The sequence below is a fragment of the Puma concolor genome, chromosome B4, assembly GCF_028749965.1.
Source record: "Puma concolor isolate L17-30 chromosome B4, mPumCon1.1.hap2, whole genome shotgun sequence".
NCBI lineage: Eukaryota > Metazoa > Chordata > Mammalia > Carnivora > Felidae > Puma > Puma concolor.
Genome location: NC_141673.1, coordinates 32,023,081 through 32,048,473, shown reverse-complemented (window position 1 = coordinate 32,048,473; position 25,393 = coordinate 32,023,081). Strand labels below are relative to the sequence as shown.

General features: G+C 36.1%; 3 protein-coding genes across 16 annotated transcripts in view; 1 reads left to right on the top strand and 2 right to left on the bottom strand.

Annotated features, from left to right (window-relative positions):
- The window catches only part of ZC3H11D (zinc finger CCCH-type containing 11D), a 54,262-nt gene extending 42,950 nt beyond the window's left edge, over window positions 1-11,312 (bottom strand). Inside the window, exons 1-5 of one of the 5 annotated variants that reach the window (XM_086712700.1) lie at window positions 11,106-11,312; window positions 10,888-11,010; window positions 8,649-8,757; window positions 5,799-5,918; window positions 5,337-5,457 (exon numbers count right to left, since the gene is read on the bottom strand). In XM_086712700.1, coding sequence (XP_086568826.1) covers window positions 5,337-5,457; window positions 5,799-5,810 — 133 coding nt within the window. In that variant the 5' untranslated portion in view covers window positions 5,811-5,918; window positions 8,649-8,757; window positions 10,888-11,010; window positions 11,106-11,312. Of the gene's footprint in view, window positions 1-5,336; window positions 5,458-5,798; window positions 5,919-7,917; window positions 8,109-8,174; window positions 8,275-8,648; window positions 8,758-10,887; window positions 11,011-11,105 lie in introns of those variants that run through there. The other 4 variants (XM_086712699.1, XM_086712698.1, XM_086712697.1 and 1 more) reach the window with 4 other exon arrangements.
- Window positions 11,313-11,584: 272 nt separating this feature from the next.
- RLIG1 (RNA 5'-phosphate and 3'-OH ligase 1) lies at window positions 11,585-25,187 on the top strand. 6 transcript variants are annotated; one of them, XM_086712704.1, is made up of 7 exons: window positions 11,586-11,872; window positions 14,522-14,639; window positions 17,620-17,715; window positions 18,696-18,812; window positions 20,244-20,441; window positions 21,751-21,920; window positions 22,928-23,112. In XM_086712704.1, exons 1-7 carry the CDS (start codon window positions 11,714-11,716, stop codon window positions 22,979-22,981), a joined length of 912 nt encoding a protein of 303 aa, XP_086568830.1. In that variant the 5' UTR covers window positions 11,586-11,713; the 3' UTR covers window positions 22,982-23,112. The 6 variants fall into 6 exon arrangements, with proteins under 6 accessions (XP_086568829.1, XP_086568830.1, XP_086568827.1 ...); XM_086712701.1 differs by lacking the exon at window positions 22,928-23,112 and adding an exon at window positions 23,177-25,187 and having other exon boundaries at window positions 11,588-11,872; XM_025927011.2 differs by lacking the exon at window positions 22,928-23,112 and adding an exon at window positions 23,177-25,187 and having other exon boundaries at window positions 11,591-11,803.
- CEP290 (centrosomal protein 290) overlaps window positions 23,514-25,393 on the bottom strand; it is a 92,422-nt gene continuing 90,542 nt past the window's right edge. For all 5 annotated transcript variants that reach the window (XM_086712696.1, XM_086712691.1, XM_086712692.1 and 2 more), the window contains one exon: window positions 23,514-24,401. In XM_086712696.1, the coding sequence (XP_086568822.1) occupies window positions 24,171-24,401 (231 nt within the window). In that variant the 3' untranslated portion in view covers window positions 23,514-24,170. The remainder of the gene's footprint in view (window positions 24,402-25,393) is intronic.

Genomic DNA, 25,393 nt, shown 5'->3' with positions numbered 1-25,393 from the left:
ATATGGTAGTTCAATACATAACTCAAACAAGTATGTTAATTTCTTAAATTTGTTAATTCAGTTCTGGAAATTAAATCTTCTTTCCTATAGAACAGAAATGTGTCTGGGCAGAGGGAAAATAGTTGCCTACTTAACACAAATCCATACTGCTCAGGACATCCTAGGGTGGAATTGGCAACTGTGTGAAGGGTAATATTATGTTCCCTCTTTAAGTGCTTGGGATTTGGAACTTTCACTCTATAGGGCAGAGTCAGACAAGAAACAATAGATGTAGTAAACAAGGAACTTCTACTGTATCTGAAACGTGTGTGTGTGTGTGTGTGTGTGTGTGTGTGTGTGTATCTCAAAAAGAATGGAGAGCAAGGCCAGGAATATTGGAAATGTGTAGGGAGGAAGTGATAAGGCTGACTACATTCCAAGAATAGTGTTTAGATTAGACCTCATTAATAGGTCATTTTTGTGGAAAGCCTTGAAGAGGTAAAGGAATTAGCCATAAAGATATTAACAGAAGAGAATTTCATGCAAAGCCCCTAAAGCAGGGAAAAGCAAGGGAACTAGTGTGGTTGGAGAGAGTGAGCAAGTAAAAGAGTTATGTAAGATAAATTCAGAGTCAACAGGGCATCAAATCAACTAGGGTCATGTAAGCCTCTGTTAAGGACTCTGCTTTTACTCTGAATTAAATGAAAAGCCACTGGAAGTATGACATCTGAGCGTATCACTCTGGCACCTGTGCTTAGAACAGACATAGAAGGACAAGAGTTGAAGAGTTAAGAGGCTGTTGCGATAATTCAGGCATCAGATGATGGTAGTGGCATGGCCCAGGGTGGGAGTAGCAGGAATGATGAGAAAAGGCAGACTCTGGATATATTAAGAAAGTAAACAGGATTTTTGTATGGATTGGATGTGAGATATGAGATTACCAAGGGAATAGACAGAAAAGAGAACTAAGGACTATCTCCTAGAACATTCCACATTTAAGAAGTTGAGGAAAAATCAACAAGGGAGAGTGAAAATAGAGCACTAGGTACACAAGCGTTAGAAAAAAAATTTTTTTAAGTATAGCATCGCATCAAATATTGCTAATGGTTCAAGTTATGTAAAGACTGAGAATTGACCACTGGATTTAACAATTTGTGTAACACTGGTGAAAGGGGCTGAAAAGCCTTTTTTTACACAGGATTAAGAGACAATGGGAGAGGAGGATCTGATAAAAGCAGGAATAGATAACCGTTTTGAGGAGATCTGCTACAAAGTGAAAGAAAAATATGGGGTTGTAGCTTGTGAGAGAATGAATCAAGAGAATGGAGTATTTTTTCTAATAATTAGAGAAATAAATATATACTTGTATGCTGATAGGAATGATCCAATAAAAATGAAAAAAAAAATGATATAGAAGACAGAGGAAAGACTTGTTGCATCAGTGTTCTTGAGTAGACCAGAGTGGATAAGATGTAGTTAATAAATGGAAAGCTAGCCTTTGACTAGGCGCTCATCTTTGGTAAGAGTAGGGAAAAGGCAAGTACACATTCTAATAGATGAGTACAGTGATGGAAATCTGTGGAGGCTATTCTCATTACTTAAAGTTTCTCAGTTCAGTCAGATGTAAGGTCATCACCTAAGGTGGGTGGGGGGATAGGAGGTTTAAGGAAGGAGGAAGGTATGAAACGAAGGTCTAGGAGAATGTAGAAGAACTGGGGAAGTATTGTGTAGTATGATTGGCAGTCAGCATTAAGGTCTCATTTGAGGTCTGTGGTCATGAATTTAATTCAATAAGCACACCTACATATTTTACCAAAGCTATGTTCAGCTGTGATAGATTCAGGAACTGAGTAGGTGGCAAGTTGTGTTTATGGTTGCTAAGCAAGTACAGTGAAGGCAGAAAGTAGCAAGAGAGTAGAAGTTGTATGCAAGGGACAGATTACTAGATTGAGGTTTGAGAAGATATCCGGGGGGTAAGGGATTGTGAAAAGATGGTACAAACAATGAATTGAAGTTCCCAGTGGACTTGAAGCATTGTTTACCTCAAGATTCTGGAAGGACTGAAATAGAAAACAAGTCATAGGGTGAAATGCATGTAATCGAGATCATGGGGTCTGTGGTGGTAATTAGCATTTGGTTATGACTAAGAGAGAGTGACTGAGATGGGGAAGAAAAGATCAGTGGAGGAATTGAGTTCAAGGAACTGAGAGGCTAGGGTGATGTGCATATCATATTTTTATATATTGAAATCACCAAGAATTGACACAGGAGTACAATGTGAGGACAATGAGCCAGGAGTTCAGACTTCTGAAAAACAAGGAGAGACCTGGATGGATGTAAACAGAGGCAAAAACAACAACAACAACAACAACAACAACAAAAAACCAGCAACACTGTTGGCTGTTAATAATCTGTTGGCATGAAATACAAGCTGGATGGCTTTAGGGAGAAGTGACAGAGAGCAGTTTGAAGTTGGCAGTAAGGACCAAGGAAACCTTCTACCTCACCTCCAGGTCAAATGCTACTTGAGAGCTGGGAGAAAAAAAACAGCCACCATTTGGCAAAGTGCTGCAGGAGAAGAAGGGTCTGGAGAAGAAAATTATGCTTACGTTAGATATGAAGATGAAGGGAAAGTTCAGAGAGGAAGTTGAGGAAGAATCCTGCTGATAATGGAAAGTTGGGGACGCATGGATGCAAGGGACCAAATAAGGATAGACATGAGTCAATTGAGAGATGGGCTTTCTGGTATTCACTGATATTAAATAATAGAAAACATATATATTGGTCTCTATCCCCAGTTCCTGGAACAGAGCTCCTAAAATCCTTGTAATTTCATAAATAACAACAGTATGGGGGGAGCATCTTTTGTTCTAATATTTGGCTTTTGACACTGCTTCCTGACATAGAACTCAAATCTCGGAAATTTCCTGGGTGATAGGAGAGTCCTTTGCTCTAAAGAGATGACTCTGGGTGGGCTCCTAATACCTTCAGGAAGGGGAGTTGTCACCAGAAAGATCAAGCCATAATTAGAGGCTTAGAACTTTCAGCCCTCTCCTCCCCATCCTCTCCCTATGGGAGAGGGGCTGGAAAGTGAGTTAATAATCATGTCTGCACAATAAAAGCCTCCACAAAAATTCCAAAAATATGGGATTAGAAGAGCTTCCAAATTGGTGAACACATCTGCATATGGACAGCACACCCCAATTCCACAATAGAAGTTCCTGTGCTCTGGATCCTTCCAGACCTCACTCTATGTACTTCTTCATCTGACTGTTCATCTGTATCCTTTATGATTTCCTATAGTATAAAATAAACTGGTCAACACAAGTAATTAGCTCCCTGAGTTCTGTGAACTATTCTAGCAGATGATGGAAGCTGAGGAGGGAGATCATGGAAACCTCCAATTTGTAGCCCAGTTAGGAGTTTGAGTAGCCTGGGGATCTACTACTTTTGATTCACATCTGAAGTAGTGTTTTGGGTGGGGGAGTCTTTTGGGAGCCCTCAACCCATGGGCTCTGTGTTAACTCCTAGTAGTGTTAGAACTGAATTGTAGGACACCAGATGGTGGTGTAGAGTGTTGCGTGGAAAAAAATCATTGATGTGGGAAAAATCCACAACATCTAAAGTGTTGTATGGTAGTGGTATGAGAGCAAATAATAAACACACAGGAGTGTTTTATTGTTCAAAAATAAACTCAGATAAATGGAAATAAAGGGCAGAATGAAATTGGTCCTGGTGAATTCAAAACAGATAAGGGTTGTGTGTTGAGGGTGTGTGGGAGGGTGTTATGGGTGTATGGGGCTCCCTCTTGTGCCTATAGAGGAAGGAGGTATGAGAAAGCAGGGTATTAGCAGCCTATGAAACTCACTTATCCCTCTTACAATGAAGGTATAATGTCTAGGCTTTGGTCCCAGTGCATGGATCTGGTCTTGATTCTATTGAGAGAGAGGAAAACTTACTCTAAGAGTCAGACTCAGTCTTGATACCTGTTGAAGAAATTAAGACTTCCAGAAAAGCCAGAAGTTACCTTTAGCCACCAGATTCTATGTCTAAAAATTAGAGTAAAAAACATGTAATCCCTACAGAATTTAGCTCAGGGCAGTTCTAACAATGAGGAGCCCAATAATTGTCAGTTGTACCCTTCTTTTGTACAGAGACGCAGTCTGTTTTCCTCTAGTCCTGAAAGAACTGGTTTGAAAAATAGTAATTTTATCATAGACCACTAAGAAGCAGAGTATTAACTATGTAGAAGGAATTTAGTACGACATTCCTGGTGAAATAAAATCATACTCTGTGTAAACCAATGAAGCGAAGTTGATCACTTAGTAGGTACAGTAACTTTCACTACAGTAGGTACCCAGTAGTTTCCAGTCATTTGTCCATCCCCCATCCATCTATCTATACATCCAATTTTACTGAATATCTGTGCTCCAGACACTGCAGAGAGCACTGGTGAGGAAACTAGTTATGATCTCCATCCTTATGATGTTTGCAGTCTAGTGAGGAAGAGAATTGTTGATCAAGGTATTGTATATATGATGAATGCCATGAGGTCAGAGTTTTCCAAAAGAAGGTAGAGGACCTAATTTTTACCATTTGCCAAGGATTATCTGAAGCCAATTTTTCAAATCCTAAAGGACTGATAACCTATAAGCTCATTTCTAAAATGATTCCATTGGCCATAGCAGGAGACTGGTGTAGAGCTATAGCACTAGGGAAACCTGACTATCCCAACTCCTTAAGCAAGCTTCTTGCCACTAACTGTTTTGGGGTATCATGTCCTCTGTATCCCCTTCCCAGAGCTTATGTTGACATTCACCACAAAGCAGTCTCAGTATCATCTATGTAGATTGAATTGTGCCACAGCTTTTGCAGCAATGGGATTGAGTTTTCTCTACAACTGAAGCTTAAGAAGAACCACATGTACAGCTGTTCTTTTAGAAGCTGAAGTGTGCAGCCCAGAGCATGCCCCCTTATAAGATAGGTTTCTGCACATTCACAGGGAGCAACAGTGAGGCATGATAGCCAAGCTTGGCTCCAGTTGAAAGATGCTTTGCTGAGACACAATTTCCTTCTGCCTAGTGAGGTCAGTAGTCATTTCACTTTCAGGTGAATCCAGTCCACTTTAGCTGTGCACCGAGAAAGTTTAACTTGCTCTTTGTTCACTTCATCTTGGCAGTTACTTGATGGTTCATTCTAAGCCTTATCTCACGATTCTAGAGTCATCCCAAATTATCCATTGGCTATTAAATCACATTCATTTTGCCATACTTAATTTAATCTGTCATTATACACTGCTAATCCAAAACCAGATCATAATATGGTATATGTCCATGTTATTAAAAAAATATACTCACTGCTACTTGGTGGCAAAAATAATCCATTGATATTTCGAGGTTTGCTGTGATAAAAGATACAACTGATCTTCACACAACCAAGAGGTTGAGTTTCCCAGAAGCATGAAATGCTGCAGTTTTGCTAGACAAAGGAGGTGGGGGAAATGTAATGATCAGGTGCCATACTCAAAATAAATACAACGTGCTACATGTGACAAAACTATCACGATTACTGATTTAGGATCATGTGTGTTTTCTAGCTTTCAGTGTTTCTAAACTCTGCTATTTAAAAGATGCAGTGGATATTTCTAAAATATAGTCCTCCATTTTTATAAGAATTTAAATTGAGCAACATGCCAAGTGCCTAAAATTAAGTGGTGGAAGAAAGAATCATTTTTTCTCTATTGTGTTGTAAGAGTGTACATTTCAATATTATTGAAGGGAGATCCTTTTAATAAACATGATGATGGTGCGTAAATCTACCTGCATTTCCATGTGTCTAAATCTGCAAAGTGGATCTAAACATTTTCCCTCTCTCCATAATGAGCACACAGTGTCACTGCCAAGGGCCTCTTCACAGTGTCGGAATCGGCACTGGGAACCCTAAAAGAAACAAGTAAACAGTATAGCAAACTCAACATACTGGCGTTAGTGTTCAACAACAGTAGGTTCCTAATTAATTAAAGAAAATATGACTAGATCAAATTAGAATCACAAAAAATACTACAAAACAAAGTCATAGGTCTAAATTTTAGCAAATGTGTTTAATTTTAGTGAGAGACTGATAATATAACGATTAAATAGTACAACATGCCACAAGTCACTGATAAATTGCTACATTTTGTTCTCTGTTAGTCCATATGATTCACTAAGAATAGATATATGAGAGCAGTGATAGTTTTAATCACAATCCAATGACAGAACAATTTAATTTCTCTTTCTGGAAAAAGCCAGTTCTTTGTTTGTCTTGTTTTTAAGAAACGCTAGTCATATTCTAATTGTGAAGATGATCTCCATTAATCAATCCCTTTATTAGATAATGTTTTCTTAGTCTATGGAGATATTGTTAAGTGTGTTTCTACAGGGGAAGTGAATGGAGCTTAAACTTTATATTATTGTGGAATTTTAGGGAATTACCACATTATGCTACAGTAAATCTCTGTGCTTTATGCCCTTGGTCTACAGAGATAAACAATTGTGCCAATACATATATAAACATCTTTATATATCAACAAAAGCAAATGTGGATCATTTTAATGGGATGCTATTGCTTTTTTTTTTTTTTTTTTTTTTTTTTTTTTTTTAGTCTGCATCTTTTACACATAGGTCCACAGTTGGAAAAACTGCAGGCCATTATCTTCTTGACAGAGAGGTATGTCACATACAACAAAAATATTCCATATATGGAATATATACATATATATATGTTTTTTTCTTATCTTTTATTACCCTCTTACTCCTGTCTTCACTATTTCCCCTTTTTAAAAGTGGATTTGTGGATCTCGTAGTATAGGATAGTGGACAGGGGCTAGATAAACCAGTATTTGAACTCTTGGTTCCATTACTTGTCCATAGTTACAAAGTTTATACATTACTCATCCTTTCTGTGCCTCAGTTTCCTTATCTGTATGAAAAGAATAAAATGCCCTCTTCGCAGATTGTAAAAATTATGTGAGGAAGATATTGTGGTTGCTATTATTATTGTTATTTAATAATTTAATTATTTAGTAAGAATTTACCACCCATAAATTACTGTGCTAAGTTATTGAGGATACAGCAGTAAAACAGACAAAACTCTGCACATATGGAATAGAAATTCTATTATTATTTATCATCTCTATGTTTAATTATAAGGGGACAGGCAATTGAAGTGGATTTAATTCTTATGGTCAAAGAGGTTGAACCCATTCAGTTTTCCTAGCAGAGATGAAACACTTTAAATCACATTCATTGTGTCTTTCATTTTGGCATGAACACGAAGCTCCAAGTTTCTACATTTATTTGGTTTCAGTGAGATCCATTAATTCTAATCTCTTAAATTTTTTTCCCCTTTAGCCTTAAAAACTTGAATTCATATTTAGCTAATTTGTTTATATTACTTCTTTTCCTTTTTCCACGTTATCATATATTTGCTGTTAAATGTCAACAGGGAAAAATTCAGTAATTGGGTTAATAAATTTCAAATAAGAAATCAATTAGATTTATTAAACTAAGTTTGATAGTAAGGTGAATTTAACTTTTTGAATTTATATGATTGGAATCACACTAACCATAACAATATGATGTATCATACAATGTTTCAATATGTTTCAGTATTAAAAATCTGATGTCTCAATGAGCCATTATATAGGCAAAACGAGACATGAAGACAAAAAATCCATAGGCATTTAACAATTGTAAACAAATAATAATTTTAATTTCCTTAGAGAAATTCAATATGTCAAAAATACATGATAAGCTTTTACTTCAGATTGAAAATATGTATAATATTTTACAGGAAAATAATACATTTTGACTCAGCAATACAAATTATTGCCTTATCTTCCTTCATTCTACTAAAAAGCTTAAGCATGTGAAGTACCATAAGTTGTACAATATTTACCTTTATGCATGTTGAATTAAAAAAGAAATAGCAGTCATTCCCAACTTCTGCCATTTTCAACTCTCTTGCTGCTAATCCAATGTTTTTTAATATAAGAATTGCAGGAATGCAAATATGAGAACTATCAGTGTGTAAGGGGGGAAAATTTCTTTTCCACAGTCTTTCAGGCTATCAGTAGTATTCCTTTAAAACTGACCTCCTGTTGACAGTATATTACACAATAGATAATTCTTAAAGAAATTTAAATTAGAAGATACCTTCTCTAGCTTTGCAGAAATGTTGAATGTGGTTGCTAGTAAGCACACAAACTGAAACTTCCAGAATTTTCCTCATTGTTACCTAATCCATTGTTTGCTCATCATAACTGACCTCACGCGTAACTGCAGGCCAGCCTATCTTAGTGAATTCTGTATGGTCTTTCTTTCTCAATTCTAGTATATTAACCAAATAGGCTAGTAAAAATAAAATATTTATCTTTTAATGTTCTGATTGAATATGGGACTTAAACTAGTTCCTAATTTCATAGTCAAAAATATTAAGTATTTCACAAGTAAATAGCTGTTTTCTAAATTCTCATTTCTATATATGGTTTAGAAAAAAACCACATTTTTAAAATATGTAAATATACTATCTATACTCCAAAATAATAAATAAAATTATTTAAATATATACTTACTGCTATCCAATGAATTGGGAAAAAATCATTCAGATTGTGTTATTTTAATAGGTACCTGGAAATAAGCTGGACTATTTATTCATCTTGTAGCTATATTCATTCATTTTTCATCCATCATAAAAGGAGGAATAACTTCTTCCTATAGCAGAAAGGTTCCAGAGTGTCTGTAAATTTTGAGAATTTGTTGAAGACAAGGTGAAGTACTCTGATTCCCAGAATGAGACATTTAAATCAGCAGTTAGAGGTCTTTCTTCATCTTAGTTTTTTTACTAAAAGAACTAAAACGCAGCAAAATTTAATAAAATCATTCATAGTAGGTGATGTAGAAGATGCCATAGAGATGACAGTTTAGTAGATCAAAATGCATTTTTAAAATGTAAGGTACTTTGAATTGGAAATTAATAAGATAAAGATATATGGATTCCCATTTTCGTTAAGTAAAACAGACTAATTGGTATGAACTCTCTGAATCTAATACTTTAAGGTAAAATCTAAGAAATAAAATAAACTAAAATTTAGAAAAGAGTTGTGTGCCTATAACTGTAAATAAGAGAAAAAGTAAAAATAAATGGGTAGTATTTAAGTGAAGAAGTAGAGAATAAAGACTTGGCTAAACCCTTGAAAATATTAGCAAAGATACATATTTAAAAAAAAACCTTAATATCTTGCTTTCTGTTTTGCTCTATTTTCTAACTCTAGAACAACAAAGTATTCATTTTAAGCACCTAAATTACTGAGAGCAGCATCTCTAAGAAATATCTTTCAGTGGTCTTTTCCTCCAGATAAATTCTCTCTCTGCCTATGGGCTTTTAGCTGCATGTTTTATTTCCAAATACTGTTACCAAACACCATTATTGCATGATTACATGCAACATCACGGTTAACATAGGGGAAAGGATAAAAAAAAAGGTTTTTACCTTTTAGAGTTTGTTGGGGACAATTACATTTCCATTAGACACAGCAAAAACAGGTCAAACCATGATGGGAATTTTTGTTTTGTTATTGCAAAGAACAGTAAATAGATGTGTATATTTTGGTAGTCTTTGGCATGGAGCTTTAATTTCTTCTTTTTTTTTTTTAAACAAAACTCTCTTTTCTTTTCTTTTCTTTTTTTTTTTTTTTACCCCTTATTCACTTCTTCCCTGATGTGAAATTCACTCTAGTCTTTCAGGAAAAGCTGTGACCATACTCAAGAGGATTTTTACTCCCTGTAATGAAGAGTGATGGGAAATTTGTCTCCACCACTGGGAGTAAGCCTGAAAATCCTGTAAGTATTTTGTGTTGGCCAAGGTAGACTCACATTGAGTGTCTTTCATCTTTGGTGCTTGCTAGAACACTAACACATCAGTCAGAGAAGAAAGTCTTTCTTTCAGTTTGTCATCCAATAATACCACTCTAAGTACAGGGGCTGGTAGTAACTCCTTGCTGGCTCTTCAGGTTTATGAGAATCAGGCAAAGCTGTTGGCTGCTACCCATTAGAATAGGAGCCCCATTTGTAACTGTGAATTGGAACTGTGTCTCTCCCCTAACCTGGGCTCCTCTGTCTCAGCCAAAGGCTTTGCTCCAAGCACTGATAAAATCAAAGCAGTGGAAATAGAGTGTTTCCTGAGGAATGGTTAACCTTGCTGCCACTATTCAAACAGCAAGTAGAATGTTTTAGAAGATGATCCCTCTCAGAAATGACATAATGTTGGATCTAGAAGATTCTGTGGCAGTTTGGGAAATGGCAGTTGATAGTTGTGAGGGTTATTTAATTGTTGTTCCCTTGAGACCCATGAAACAAGCTGCTTGTTAGGATTCCTCTGAAAGAACAGAAAATCACTGGTGCTTAACTATACAATACTAAGTGTCTGGTCCCAATAGCTCACAGCCAGCATCAGGTGTTCTATTCGCCCCTGTCCCTTATATATATTTGGCCATTTTGTGTTTTCCTAGGAGAAAAAGATAGAAGAGGAAGTAAATACTTTGAAATGGCAAATCTCTTTTCTCTTCCTCTGTGAATCCAGTAATAAAAAAAATAGCGCTTTTTTGGGGGGGTGGGGGTGGATATTTTATTCTTTGGAAATCCTCTTTTATATATAGATATTTTTTCCAAGGGCTAAGTCAGGAAAATGCTGGACTCTACGGTTCTTGCCGATAACACAATTATAGAAATGAGACGTGGGTCTTGTCCAAGCAAATAAAAATGGCAGTAGTCAAAACTTCACTGGTAAAGACTACTAGCCTCAACAAGACAGAAAGGCTACTATTACTAAATATTTAATATTTTATTCAATCATTAATTTATCACTTACCCTCCAATATTCTTTTAAGCACTAAGTCAAATAAAGCTGTTTTTAGCTCTGCAGCTGACTGACTCCCAACAACTCAAGCCATTTGGATTCTTTTGGAGCTCATACTGAAGATAAATGAGATTCCTATGAAAAAAATTGAGAATGAAATCGGGTTTTGGATTAGTCTAATGCTAAACTTTGCATTCAGGAAAGAACATCAGAACCAATTTCGACCATACTATGCTGCACAATGAGGCGTAATCCAAACTGTATTACTATGAGGGGTGGGTTCCCAGGTGTTTTAATTGTAGCGTTTTCTAGCACTCCTCTTGGGAAATCTGTTTCCATTAGGACTTGAAATGTCTCCGGATATTTCTAAACTTCTATAATGCTTCAATGAGGAACTTATTAAAGAAAACAAGCAATTAGCTTTCACCAGAATGGTGTTAAATCGCCATCTGAAATGATTCTTTACTTATAACTTGATATCATTTAATTTTCATAAATATCATCAGTTACATCAGTTATCATCAGTGTGGTTAAGTACACACAACACAGAAAACGGATCTCGGTCATGGTAACACCGGACCAATGCTCGCGGGAGTGCCTACGGAGGTACTTTGGATTCCAAACTACAACTCCCAGAAGGCGCCGCGGTCAGTTGGCCGCTTCTACGCGTGCGTCTCCGCCCCACGCTTGGTGTTGGGGGACGTGGGGGCGTTGCCGCCGTGCTTGTGCGCGCAGTGTGCGTGGCTTGAGCACGGCGGCGTTTTGCAGGGGACGCTTTCCTGGCCGGGGTGCTGATTTGGAAACGAGCTCAGCATTCGCACTGTCTTTTGGGCCTACCATGAGGCGCCTAGGTTCGGTGCAGCGGAAAATGCCATGTGTGTTTGTGACGGAGGTGAAAGAGGAGCCCTCCACCAAAAGGGAGCATCAGGTACCGAGGTGTGCGGCCCCGTGGAGCGGCCGCGCAGGGGCTGCCGGGCGCTATAGAGCCGCCCTGCAGGTCGGGAGCTTTTTTGCAGTTTTCGCTGGGGAGGTCTGGGATACGGGTCTCTACTCCCCGAGCTCCAGGTTCTCGTACCTTGTTAGTTGCAAGGGAGGGAATCTACGAGAGAAGTTTTCTGATGAGGCGATTCAAACTTGCCGTCTCATGGAAATTGAAAGCCCACATCTTAAATAGTGTCCCTTTTCTCAGGTTACCACCTTTTTGGGGAAGACCCTTTAAGATTCGCATAATCACCGCAGTCCAAACTTTCTACTTTCAAGAATGTGGTGACAAAGTGGAGATTGTAGAAGACTTGCTTTGCCAGTTCTAACCTAGGAACGATGGTGGTGTTGACAACTAGCCTAATTAGGTCACTAAAGATCAGATCTCACGTATTGTTACCAGTAATTACCTGCTTGATTCTAACTAGTGTTCCCATCTCTGGATGTTTCTCTCAGCACTGGGTTTTACACATCGAGGGACCTTAGTAAGTACGGGTGAATGATTAGTAGCCAGTATCAGGGTAATTCTTTAATATGTAGGAAAGTCCTTGATGGCAGAATCCCCAGATATTGAGTACTTTGAACTTATCATACAAAATTCATCATGTGCATTTGGCATAGGCTCCCACCCCCCTTTACATCGTTTGCACATGTGTTCTTGTTTTGAGACTGCCTTGTTTCTAGTCCCAATTTTTAGGACCTGACGTGTAGTAGGCACTGGGTGAATATTTGTTGAATTAAAGAATGAAACTTGGAACCTTTTTGTGCCAATTTTCCATTCACCTTGACACTTTTTACCTTATAATATCCTTTTTAGTGCCATTGCTGTTATAGTTCTTAATAGTTTATGCACAGTTTATGGCACTGCCTAATCGTTCTTTATTGCCACCCAGAATGATCATTGTTAGGGTCTTCCCTAGTCAAAATCCTGCAGTTAACTAGTAAATGTCTGTAGCAGTAGTTGCCAAACTTGTATTTTTTTAGTTACAACAAACCAAGTAGTGATTCACTCTAGCTGTGATTCTCAACTTTGTACGTTGGGGGTGGAGGCGTGTAGTTTGTAAAAGGACCCTACACCCGGAAAAATAAGCCCCTGTTCATGTCCCTCTGTAGTTAAGATTAGCTTACACTATTATTTATAGCATAGTATCCAGATCCTTAACTGTAATTCAAGGCTTCCCATTAGTCAGGTCCATTCTACTCTTGAAGTGCCTGTTGGACCTACCATGAGGTGCCTGGGCTCAGTGCAGCAGAAAATGCCATGTGTGTTTGTGACAGACTTGCTTCCTTAAAGGGAAGTCTCTATTTGAATAAAGTCTGTTTCATCCTGTGAACACTCCGGGCACAGTCTTGTCTATTTTTGCTCAGGCTGTGCACTTTGCCTGGATTACTTTCAGGATTTTCGAATCAGACCTTCTCTGAAATCTTTGATCATCTTAGTTATCCCAGTGAGTTCTTCCACCCAGAAGTTGTAGAGGATCACTCAGTTGACATTTACTATTACTTTTTAAACATACATGCCTTGTTTTTCCAGTCACAGTTTAAAGACTTCAATGAGATGGGGAACTTTGTGTACCCTTTGGTATCTTATATTGTCTTTTGGACATGTTGCTAGCAAAGAGTGGTTGAAAATTGATTCTTATGGAAGGAATATTTGGGGACTCATCAAGAGCTCCATCAGAGTAATCTCCTCCGTAGGATCCTTGGTAAATTTGAAAACACACAAACATTGCTGTTGGGCTAAACCTCCTCTCTTCTGCTACCACAGGTTAAATTGATATCGTCTGCTACTAATTGCAGAAGTTAGTGATAAATCCCCAATCATTGTTTTATCTTGAAAGTACTGAGTCAGGAACAGAATGGTGCTAATTTCCTAAGTCTACCTGACTCTGAAATAGTACTTCCACATACTAGTTTTAAACCTGTACACACCAGTATTGTGCAGTATGTTTCACATGAAAGTTGAATGTTAATTTGTACTGTAAAATGGTGGCTTAAGTCTTTCTCAGTAATAAAAATAAGTTACAGATAAAAAGTTGGTAGGAATCGCAGAAACTGTCTTTTCCTCCATTCTTGTTGGTCTTGGCGGCTCTTCCTGACAGTAGGAAAACCGTAAGTTTTGCAATTTACTACTGCTAAAGCTGAAAAAGTCCCATTTGTTTTTCTTCTTAGCATCAATTATAAATTATACTTGACATTGTATTACACATTCTGTTACACTTTTCCCACTCATTCAAATGAAAGTTCTACCAAAGGCAGGTATTCTTTTTTTATTAACCTCTATATTTCCTAGTGTGGAGGACAATGCTTACTTGACCCATAGAAGGCATTTAGCAAATAATTGTCAAGTTGTCAAGTGGATGATGGAACAGTCTGTGCTAGGGATACAGTGCTGCATAGGACACGGTTCCTGGTGTCAGTTCATTATGGTGGATAAAGAAACATGAGTAATTGCAAATCTGTGTGGGAAAACAGGTATTGCTGTGATAGAAAGGAAGGGGTGATTCATGAGAATTTCATGGGCAAATGTTTTTAAATTGTCTTGAAAGGTAAGCAGGAGATTATACTTTAGAAATAGTGAAATTAAGAACATTTCAGGTGGGAGTATGTGTGAAGGTGTAGAGACTGTTGATCTTAAACCAGTTTTCTTTCTCTCTTTTTTAAGCCATTTAAGGTTTTGGCAACTGAAACTATAAGTCACAAGGCATTAGATGCAGATATATACAGTGCAATTCCAACAGAAAAAGTGGATGGAACATGTTGTTATATTACTAACTATAAAGGTAAAATAAAACTACTACAAATATTATTATTATTATTATTATTATTATTAATATTTGTTTTTGAGAGAGACAGACAGTGCGAGTAGGGGAGGGGCAAAGAGAGAGGGAGACACAGAATCCGAAGCAGGTTCCGGGCTCTAAGCCCGATGAGGGGCTCAAACCCACGAAACGCGAGATTGTGACCTGAGCCAAAGTTGGACGCTTAACTGACCACGCCACCCACGCACCCCTACAAATATCTTTAATCACTTTACAAACTATATATATCTGAAATGGGGCATTTACCCTTCATAAACCCTTTGCACTCTAATAGCACAATAATAAAGTCACAAATGTTACACTTATCTTTCTCTTGAGGGAGGAAAAGGTAATTAACATTTAATACTCATTAAAGGCAGACAATGTGATAAATGCTTTATACATGTTATCTCTAATTTGCACAGTAGCCTCTCCATTTCACAGATACGGAAACCGATCTTCAGAGAACTTAAATAATTTGTCCAAGACCATATAATTAATGAATGACTGAATAGGTGGTGGAACCTATGTTTAATCCTAAACCTTGTTCTTATGCCACTGATTCTGCTGCCAACTCCTTAGTTTTTATTACTATTGGCAATATCTAATTGATTTCAATTTAATGCCTTTTAAGAGCTAGAAACTAAAATAGAAATTGTCAGTTAAGGAAAAAAAATGCATTGAAAGGAGAAATGATCTTTGTGATTTCCTGAGGATAGTGAAATGACCTCTTAATTCCAGCAAGAGAAACAGAACAGTTAAATGTAAACTAGACACATTCCTGTTATCAGGAAATCTTTTCTGAAGTGCATATTTTTCCATTTTTAATTGTGATTAAAATACACATAACACAGTTTACTATCTTAACCATTTTAAGTGTACAGTTCATCGTTAATGCTACTCTCACCACCATCTATCTGCAGAACTCTTCATCTTGCAAAATTGAAACTCAGTACCCATTAAATAATTCACCGTTCCTCCTCATCTAGTCCTTGACAACCACCATTCTACTTTGTCTCTATGGTTTTGACTGTTCTAGATACCTCATACATCTGGAATCATACAGTATTTGTCTTTTTTTGACAAGCTGATTTCAGTGTTCATCCGCGGTGTAATTCCTGTCAGAATTCCTTTCCTTGTTAAGGCTGAGTAACATTTCGCTGTGTGTATATACTACATTATGTTTGTATATACCACATAATTTTGTGTGTGTGCCACATAGTTTCATGTATGTGGCATTCATCCCTCATTGTACACTTGGGCTGCTTTCACATTTTAGCTGTTATAAACAATGCTGCTGTGAACATGGTGGGCAAATAGCTCCTTGAGACCTGCTTTCAATTCTTTTGGGGCTATATTCAAAGAAGTGGAATTGCTAGCTCATATAGTAATTCTGTTTTTAATTTTTTGAGGAACTGCCGTACTGTTTTCCATAGTAGCTGCATGATTTATGTTCCTATCCACAGTGCACAAGGGTTGCAGTTTCTCCACATCCTCACCAACACAAATGTTTGTTTGGTAGTAGTAGCCATTTTAATGGGTATGAGTGAAATGAGTTTTTTATATTTAGTAGTAAAAAGGACAAAAGGTCCGTTCAACCAGAAATGACAATATAATTTTAACCTGGTTCTTCATATTATTTACTGGGATAGTTAATAGGTAATACGTAATGTCTGAAACAAACTATAATCAGTAATTTCAAACTATATTTGAAGAAACTAAAAGATTTTTCAGGCTTTCATATTTACATTAAAAAAGTTAAATATGCATCATTATGTATGATGTATAATAGTGGCAGTTAAGCATGAATGGATTATTAAAGAAAATTTACAGGACAGGACCCCAAATGACAGTGATTGCAAATCCTCAGTTTATTGCAGGTAAAGGGTACACAGCATTATCAAGGGCATGAAAAGTAAGGATGTACATCACAGCAAAGGGTCTGGGAAGACCAGGTGAAAGCACCTATTGGTACCCTCCCCACCGACCCCCCTCTCCATTGCTCCCAGCCCCCAAGGTCCTAATGGAACACACTTTCTCAAATCAGGAACCACTGATGTATGAAGAAAACACACTTTGGTAATGGAATCCAAAATGGAGTTTCAGCTGGGGATTTTTATTGTTTTTAATTTATTTATTTATTTTGAGAGAGAAAGGCAGAGAGAAGGGAGAGAGAATCCTAAGCAGGCTCCACACTGTCAGTGCAGAGCCTGAAGTGGGGCTTAAACTGAGATCATGACCTGAGCTGAAATCAAGAATTGTATGGTTGGTTAACTGACTGAGCCACTCAGGCACCCCTCAGCTGAGGAATTTTACATTCTGCTGGTCACAGAGGCATCTTCCTGCTAAGTAACCAGCCTCAACCGCAGAGCCCTCCAGGAGTCTTACTAAAACCAGGTAGAAGACTCATTAGTCTCACTGCTGTAAGTAAAGAATGCAGGCACACTGCCTGAAACTTCTTAGGTCCATGATTACAAATCACTAATAATCACTGTTTCATGCCTTGACCAGGGATCAGAGCCATGCAAAACAGCTCAGCCTAATTACAGATTTTTGGGAACTAACCCTTACAGCACACAGTTACGTTTCAGGAAAAGTGTGAATATGATAATCTGGATATGTTTCCATTTAGTATAGAGGTAGCTTGCTCACAAATTCTAGGTGCTAATAAAATATGGCAGTGGAATGTCCTTATGACAGGGTTACATATTTACTTTTATCTCAGGTTTACCATTCTTCAACCAAAGACTTCAGTCTTACTACATCAGGTACTGCTGGTAAGAATACATTACATACGGTGTCTGTTAGAATACATATTTACCTTTGTTATCTAGGATTGCTGCTTTTAGGGAAGGTCACCCTACTGTTTATTGAAAAACTTTATACTGAAATGTCTTCCAAGATAAGTTTTATTGTTTGCCTCTTATACTTTTCCCTTTTATTATTAATATCATTTTTTTAGGTCAGCCATACCTTTGGGCTCGACTAGATAGAAAACCTAACAAATTAGCTGAGAAAAGATTTAAAAATTTTCTACATTCAAAACAAAACGCAAAAGGTTAGTGAGCCTTTTTCTTTTCCTTTTTTTTTTTTTTTTCATTTTTTTCTGATTTAAATCTATAGTTTTTGGCTTATTTCTTGCTGTGGTATTCTACACATTATATCCTTCTTAAAATTTAAGCACTTAGGGAAAAGAAGAAAATTGTAATTGAGTATCTTTATATGTAAGAGGTTGTTATTGAAAAATATTTTAAATTGTTTTCCTAACATTTTTATGACTCATTAGAGTATGTTGATATTATTAAAACATACATATTTCTATATATATTATAAAGAGTAACACATTTTGGTTTTGTTATCTAAGAGAGAAGTCCATAATTTTATAAATCAGGCACAAATCTCAAAGGATTATCAGTATTTTTTTTTTTTATTTTTTTTTTTTCAACGTTTATTTATTTTTGGGACAGAGAGAGACAGAGCATGAACGGGGGAGGGGCAGAGAGAGAGGGAGACACAGAATCTGAAACAGGCTCCAGGCTCTGAGCCATCAGCCCAGAGCCCGACGCGGGGCTCGAACTCACGGACCGCGAGATCGTGACCTGGCTGAAGTCGGACGCTTAACCGACTGCGCCACCCAGGCGCCCCGGATTATCAGTATTTTTAATTATTATGTTAAAATGCCTCTAAGTATTTTATAAGTAGATACATACATTAATCATTATATATCCACTCTTTCATGTATATATTTATATATACACACTTATAGTGTATTAAAAATTTATATAAATCTACACATACTGGAACATTGGCTACTTTAGAGTTTTATGCACTATTTACTTATGGTGGTGGGTTCAAAATTGAAAATTTAAAGTGCTAGTATACTCTAACCCTGAGAAGTGCAGTCACATGGTGTTGATGATGGAGAATAATTATGATACCTGAATGGGGTTTACTACCTGTTCCCACGTTGAATTTATTCAGTCTTTTTAATTTTTTTTTTAAAGCATCACCACATATAAAATTATTGAACTATTTTAGAATTTTTTTGGAATGTTGAGGAGGACTTCAAACCTGTTCCAGAGTGCTGGATACCAGCGAAGGAAATAGAACAATTAAATGGGAATCCGATGCCTGATGAAAATGGACACATTCCTGGTATCATGAAAACTTTTCTAAAATGTGCTTTTGTTTTTACTTGTAAAAAGAACAAAAGATCCAGAAATTGCATAATTTAATTTTAATCTGGTTCTTTATAGTATTTGTATAACACAAAATTTCTGAATCTAATTTATATTAATAATCTATAAAGATGTTTTATATTAAAAATGTCCTCACAGGTTTAGAATCTTCTCTGAGTTAGTTTGCTACCTATAGTTTCTGGGGATGCGAAAATTTTTGCAAAAGTGTGCTGAATGGAGAGATACCCCAGATTAAGGTTTAGTTCAGCAGGCATGTCTTGAGTACCTATAATGTGCAGAATACTCAGGTTCTAGTAATACAAAAATGAAGATCAGAACCTTGATCTTTTAGACACCAGAGGAAATGCAATATTGGTCTGATTTAAGAACTAAAAGGAAAGCATCCACAGGGTATAGTCAGAGAAAACAGGAAGAACTCTAGATCAGCCTGTGGTGTTTAGAGGAGGCTTCTAAGGGGAGAGGACATCTGTACTGAAGCTTAGGAACCAGGAAGTTAGCTGGCAGGGAAGAGAGAAGGTCAGCTTAGGCAAACTCCCATGAAGAGCAGAGATTTGGAGTCTTGGAAGTTTTATGTAATGCTTCTCTGTGGCTGGAATGTTTAGGGTGTATGACCCTGGAGGACATTATAAAAGTTGAGGCTAGAGATGTGGAATGGGCTCAGATCTTAAAGGGATTTATATTTCATTTAAAGGAGTTTGAAGTTCATCCTGAAGTTGATTGTTAAGCAGGGGTGCAGCAGAACTAAATTTAAATTTTTAAAGCAGGATTATGATAAAAGTAGGTTGGGTTTCCCTGGAGACTAATGGACCAGTAAAGATTATTATAGTCACCTGAATGACTACTGAAGGCCAAAGATAGGATGGTCACAATGGCATATGTAGCCTAGTGATTGTTTGATAAAGAATTGTCCACAATGAAGGATCCTATTCTGGTAACAGGAGTTGGGTGAGGAATAGCAATAACGTTCAATACATGTGGAATCAATACATTATTCAGTAAATATTGGAACAGTGCAGTGAATTGTGGAACACTTAATACATGGTCTGTTGTCCTTGAAACTGGAGATAAAGTGGAGAGAAATCTTAAAAAAATAAATAAGTTTCAGTTCTTGAAAAGGTAAATTTTCTGGTAAAGGAATGCTGAGTGCTCTGTACTGAAACACCAAACAGGTTAATTCCTCAACAGAATAAAAAAATAACCTTATTATTAAAAAATGATTGTGATTGAGTAGTAAAACTGTTAACATTATCACTGATTAAAAAATGATGATAATCTGTGTGTGATAAACATCCAAAAAACATTGAGAATTTACAACAAAAGTAAAAATTACCTCACGTCTAAATCCAAAGAACAGCAATGTAGTAATAGTGTTTTCTTTGCCTGATAGGTTGGGTACCAGTGGAGAAAAACAACAAACAGTATTGCTGGCATTCCTCTGTAGTTAATTATGAATTTGAAGTTGCCCTGGTACTGAAGCATCATCCTGATGATCCTGGTCTTTTGGAAATTAGTGCAGTGCCGCTATCAGATCTCCTAGAACAAACACTAGAGCTTATCGGAACAAATATTAATGGAAACCCATATGGTGAGTGAAGCCTTTTCCTATTTAGTTACAGTAACTGTCACTTATAAAGAACTTCCTGGGTTCAACTTAAAACACACACACTAAAGAAATGACTAATAAGAGTTAAATAGCCTTGAGAATTATAGCCATTTCTATTTATGTCCATGGAGAAATTTATTCATGACTCTAACCATTAATTCAAAAGGTTGAATTAACTTCTCATTCTTTCCTATGATAACATTATAGAGCTATTTATGAAAGGTAATTATTCAAGTGTAACTTTTTGTTTTTTAAAATTTATGTGAACTGAGTTGAATGAAAATTATGTGTTTTTCATGGCTAGGTAATTAGTATTAATAGCTAAGAATAAATTAAAGAATTGACACTGAATAGCATAATGAGCATTAGAATCTGTACTATGACGAATGGAGTCGAAGTCCAGAGGGCACTGGGGAGTACATTGTTGATAGGCAGATGAAGCTGGATTCAAGGACATTAAAGCTGGAATAGGAAAATCCTGTATAGAGATCAGAAGCTGACTGATTGGCAGGTATAAAGAAGTTACGATAGTAATTATACAAGTTACCAGAGATCCAGTGTGGCTGTTTGGCAAACATTGAATGATAAGTGAACTTGGCTAATGGTATAGAGAAGGGGTTGGCAGACGTCTGTAAAAGTACAGATAATAAATACTTAGGTTCTGTAGGCTATACCTCTGAAACAAGGCCATAAACAGTACTTAAAAGAATGGGTATAGGGGCGCCTGCGTGGCTCAGTCGGTTAAGCGGCTGACTTCGGCTCAGGTCATGATCTCATGGTCCGTGAGTTCGAGCCCCGCGTCGGGCTCTGTGCTGACAGCTCAGAGCCTGGAGCCTGTTTCAAATTCTGTGTCTCCCTCTCTCTGACCCTCCCCCATTGATGCTCTGTCTCTGTCTCAAAAATAAATAAACGTTAAAAAAATTTAAAAAAAAAAAACAACAAATGGAATTATGTTAATAAATATAATGCTTAAAAAAAAAAAATGGGTATAACTGTGTTCCACTGAAACTACGAAAACAGGTGTTCGGTTGGATTTGGCCCACAGGTCATAGCTTGCTGACCCCTAGTGTAGAGTATATGAAGGTGAAATTTAGATTTAATGAGGTAAGGTGACATTTCTGAATGAGATCACTTGTGGTATATCTCTCTTCCAGGAAACCAACTAAACTTTTTGGTAAATTTATTCCTAAATGTTTTAAAAGGCTTTAAAAGGCTTTTTTATTTGGAGAAGTAAATGTTCTCATTTCTTTTTGAAACCTTTATGTGCCTAATGGAAATTTTTACCATTTAGGGTTAGGAAGCAAGAAGCATCCATTACATCTTCTTATACCACATGGGGCATTTCAAATAAGAAATCTACCAACCTTGAAGCACAATGATCTATTATCCTGGTTTGAAGGTTGCAGAGAGGGTAAAATTGAAGGAATAGTATGGCATTGCAATGATGGCTGTTTAATCAAGGTAATGGCAAAAAATAGCTTGTGGGATTATTTCGTCTTGTTCCTAAAACAAAGTAGAAGTGGCACGAGAATACTCTGTACAAATTGCAGTTAATTCTAATGTGTTGTAAAGAAATTTAATTTCCTCATCTCACATGCCACCATTCTTTATATGATAAAATAATGTTTCCCAATGTGCATTCATTCTCTGGGGCTTTGGTTGTCCTACATGGCCTTCAGAATTAAGGTGATGAAAATGTCTGGAAAAACTGCACATTACATATTCCCTTCTTGTGGATGTTGCACATGAATGCTCTCTGAGATAATCAGCATAGTTTAACTCCACATTTCCCAAACTTGATTATAGAATTTGAGTTAAAAGTGCCAGGGTGACAGTTAATATTTACAGAATCAATTTGTTTATACTTTGTGCCCTTTCTGTCTCTTGGATTTGTCTACTCGATTTCAGACAGGTTCCTGAAATTAGTAATGTTCAAAACTGGACCTTCGTCATACCAACCCCAACTCCCAGCAATTCAAAACATTAGATAGCATTTTTAACCCCTCTCTCCATTACATACAATTATTTCTTAAAGATTCTGATCTATTGAATATATACTTCTCCCCAACCAGTTGGCATTTAATTTTAAGTTAAGCCAAAATTCATGCTTGATTTACTATATCACCCTCCTAAATGTTATCTTTCAGTCTTCTCCCTTTTCTGTCCATTCTTCACAGTAAGTGAAAATGTTACTTTGCTACATAAAACTGCTTAGTGGCATAAAGATTATTCATGACAGGACCCTTGCTTCACTTTCTGGAACTGCTTGTACACCCCCAGCTGCCAAGCATACCCATACTGTATATGCCCTAACCATACTTAAGTAACTGCAATCAGAGCAAAAAGCACCATTCTATCCCATGATATTTAGAATGCCTCTCCGCCCATATTTTTCAATTGGCTAGCTTCTGCACTCAGCAACAGACTCCATTATATTTTTATGGAGCCCCTGATTATGTTCCTGGCAGGTTTCCAGGTGCTGGAAATACAGAGTCAACAAAACAATGTCTGTGCCTTCATGAAGCTCACAGTCTAATGGGGAAGATAGACAGTAACACGTAAATATATAATATGTCAGGAGAAGAACAGCTATGAAAAAAAAAGGGTAAGAAAGTGGAGCCTTAAATAGTGCCTGGCAGATGGTGGGCACTCAAATATTTGTAAGTGAATGAAGGTAATAAAATCTAAAATCTAAATACCCTTTTTTCTCTTTTTAGGTTCATCGCCATCATCTTGGTTTATGCTGGCCAATTCCAGATACTTACATGAATTCAAAACCCGTTATTATCAACATGAACCTGAACAAGTATGACCATGCCTTTGATACTAAGAGTTTGTTTAATCTTCTTTCAAAAATAGATAATCAGAAATTTGGCAGACTCAGAGATATCATACTTGATGTATAAACTAGAAATGCAATTAAAAAACAGCTTTATTATATTTAAACCTTGAATATTCTGCCATGTGGGGAAGGTAAAAAATCTCAAGGTTCAGTGTCTAATATAGCAATACATCTTCTAGCATTTCAGGAAATGAATTTCCCAGTTGCAAATATCTATTCAAGATTTTATTTAGAAGCAGCAAATGAATTTCAACCACTAAACTTAAAAAAATGTAATAGTAATCTCCCACCTTGTACAAAGGTTGGATTCTACCATTACTGGGTAGTAATTTAAAAACAGCAGTTAAACAATTCTGGATCATTAATTTTGAGGATTAAAGAATTTAAAAAAACAATTTAATCTTATTAGACACTTAACAAAACATATAGCTGTAACCTCATAACATGTTTATATACATGTACATATATATAAAATTAGTCTTAACACATATAAGTATGTAAATATATGTAAAAGTCCAATTTTAAATGTTAAAATTACTAAAGTTCACCCTCATACTCTTTAAAAAACTTAAATATTATGAATGTACAGAAATTCATCATAGCTCATTTGACAGACATAATTTAAAAATCTTCAAAAATATACTTTTCTAATGTTTAAAATTTCATATTTTAAATTACTAAATTTAAAATTCACTAAATTTTAGTAAATTTCCAATTTAATTTTAAATTGGATATCTAGTAAATTTTACTAAAACTTCCAAGGTACAGGATATGGAGATGGAAATCATGTAGGTCAGAGACTTGATTTCCTGATGGAGTTTTAACTTACAAAGTTAATAAATAAATAAAACTACAGTTATAGGTGGTCCTTAATAAATGGGGAAATTAGCAGGACTTTCCTCTTCATCTTCAGACTGTTCAGAAGCAGCAACGGGACTGCTTAATTCAACTCCAAATTGTTCAGAAAGTTTTTTTAACTTCTCTTCTAAGAGAATATTCTTTTTCACTTCTTCTTTATAATTATACTTCAGATCTTCAATTTCTTCAAAAAATGAAGGATCAAAGTTTTCCAGTTCTTTTTTCAGCTTTTTTATTTCCTCCTAATAGAAACATGATAACTTTAAAAGATATAGGTAGGAATAAAATACATTCTTTAGGTTTGAACTAAAGAGATGTAATTGCAAACATAAAATCCAGAGTAACTTGAACAATCAAATAGAAACTATATAGGCAGAAGTATTTTCTTAGGATTCTGTTAATAAGGTATCACTGTACAAGGTTTTAAGTAACAAACTTGTTAACTGGCAAATCAAACTGTTCTGTAAATTATGTCCTAGTCTTTGGAATTTATCACTTCTTAAATTGTGTGTGTAGGGGGTGGATATTTAATCTTTATCCAAAAGCATATCAGATACTCTCACTGAGGTAATCAAAGACTTGGCTATTCACTACACAAGTTATGTTGGTTAAGATTCTTTGGTTTAGGCTTCATTTATATTTTTACAAATACCTATTTTTTTTAACAGTCGACTTCATATATATATGTGTATGTGTGTGTGTATATATATATTTAGGATTAGGGAAACTCTAGAACTTCTACCTGGATAAGAGGCCTCTGGTAAAGGGACCATTTGAACTTTAGTGACCATTTAGAATAGCCAGTGATTACTAGTTAATTCTCCAATTCACGCTCTCTCGTTCTGTTTATAGATTCTTTAAGAGATAAAGCATAGCAAGTATCTTTCTTTAAGGGAGCTATTCTTGAAAAGAATTTCAAAAGGAAATAAAAGGCACTGTTCCCAGTGTGACCCAAAACTTAAGAAAATATATTAAAATAATGAGCTATATTTGTGAAAATTAAAAAATAAATTTACTCTTTAATCCTATTTTGTCTTTTTTTTTTTTTGTAGCTCTTCAGTATTTTTAACATCGATAAATATAATGAACTCTGAAATGTTAAGGTCAAAATATTAAGTATATTATGTAACCCCAGGAGTTTTTAGGATGCATACTTAAAACTCATAGTGTTCATAAAATTTGTTTTTAACAGCTATTTTCACAAAACATTTATAATATTATAATTTGATAAAAT

Bases quoted from the DNA above. Each gene is read 5' to 3' on its own strand.
- RLIG1 (XM_086712701.1), top strand. From the start codon at position 11,714: ATGAGGCGCCTAGGTTCGGTGCAGCGGAAAATGCCATGTGTGTTTGTG. The intron at 14,640-17,619 runs GTAAAATAAAAC...TCATTTTTTTAG, and splicing joins TTATATTACTAACTATAAAG to GTCAGCCATACCTTTGGGCT. The intron at 18,813-20,243 runs GTATCATGAAAA...TTTGCCTGATAG, and splicing joins TGAAAATGGACACATTCCTG to GTTGGGTACCAGTGGAGAAA.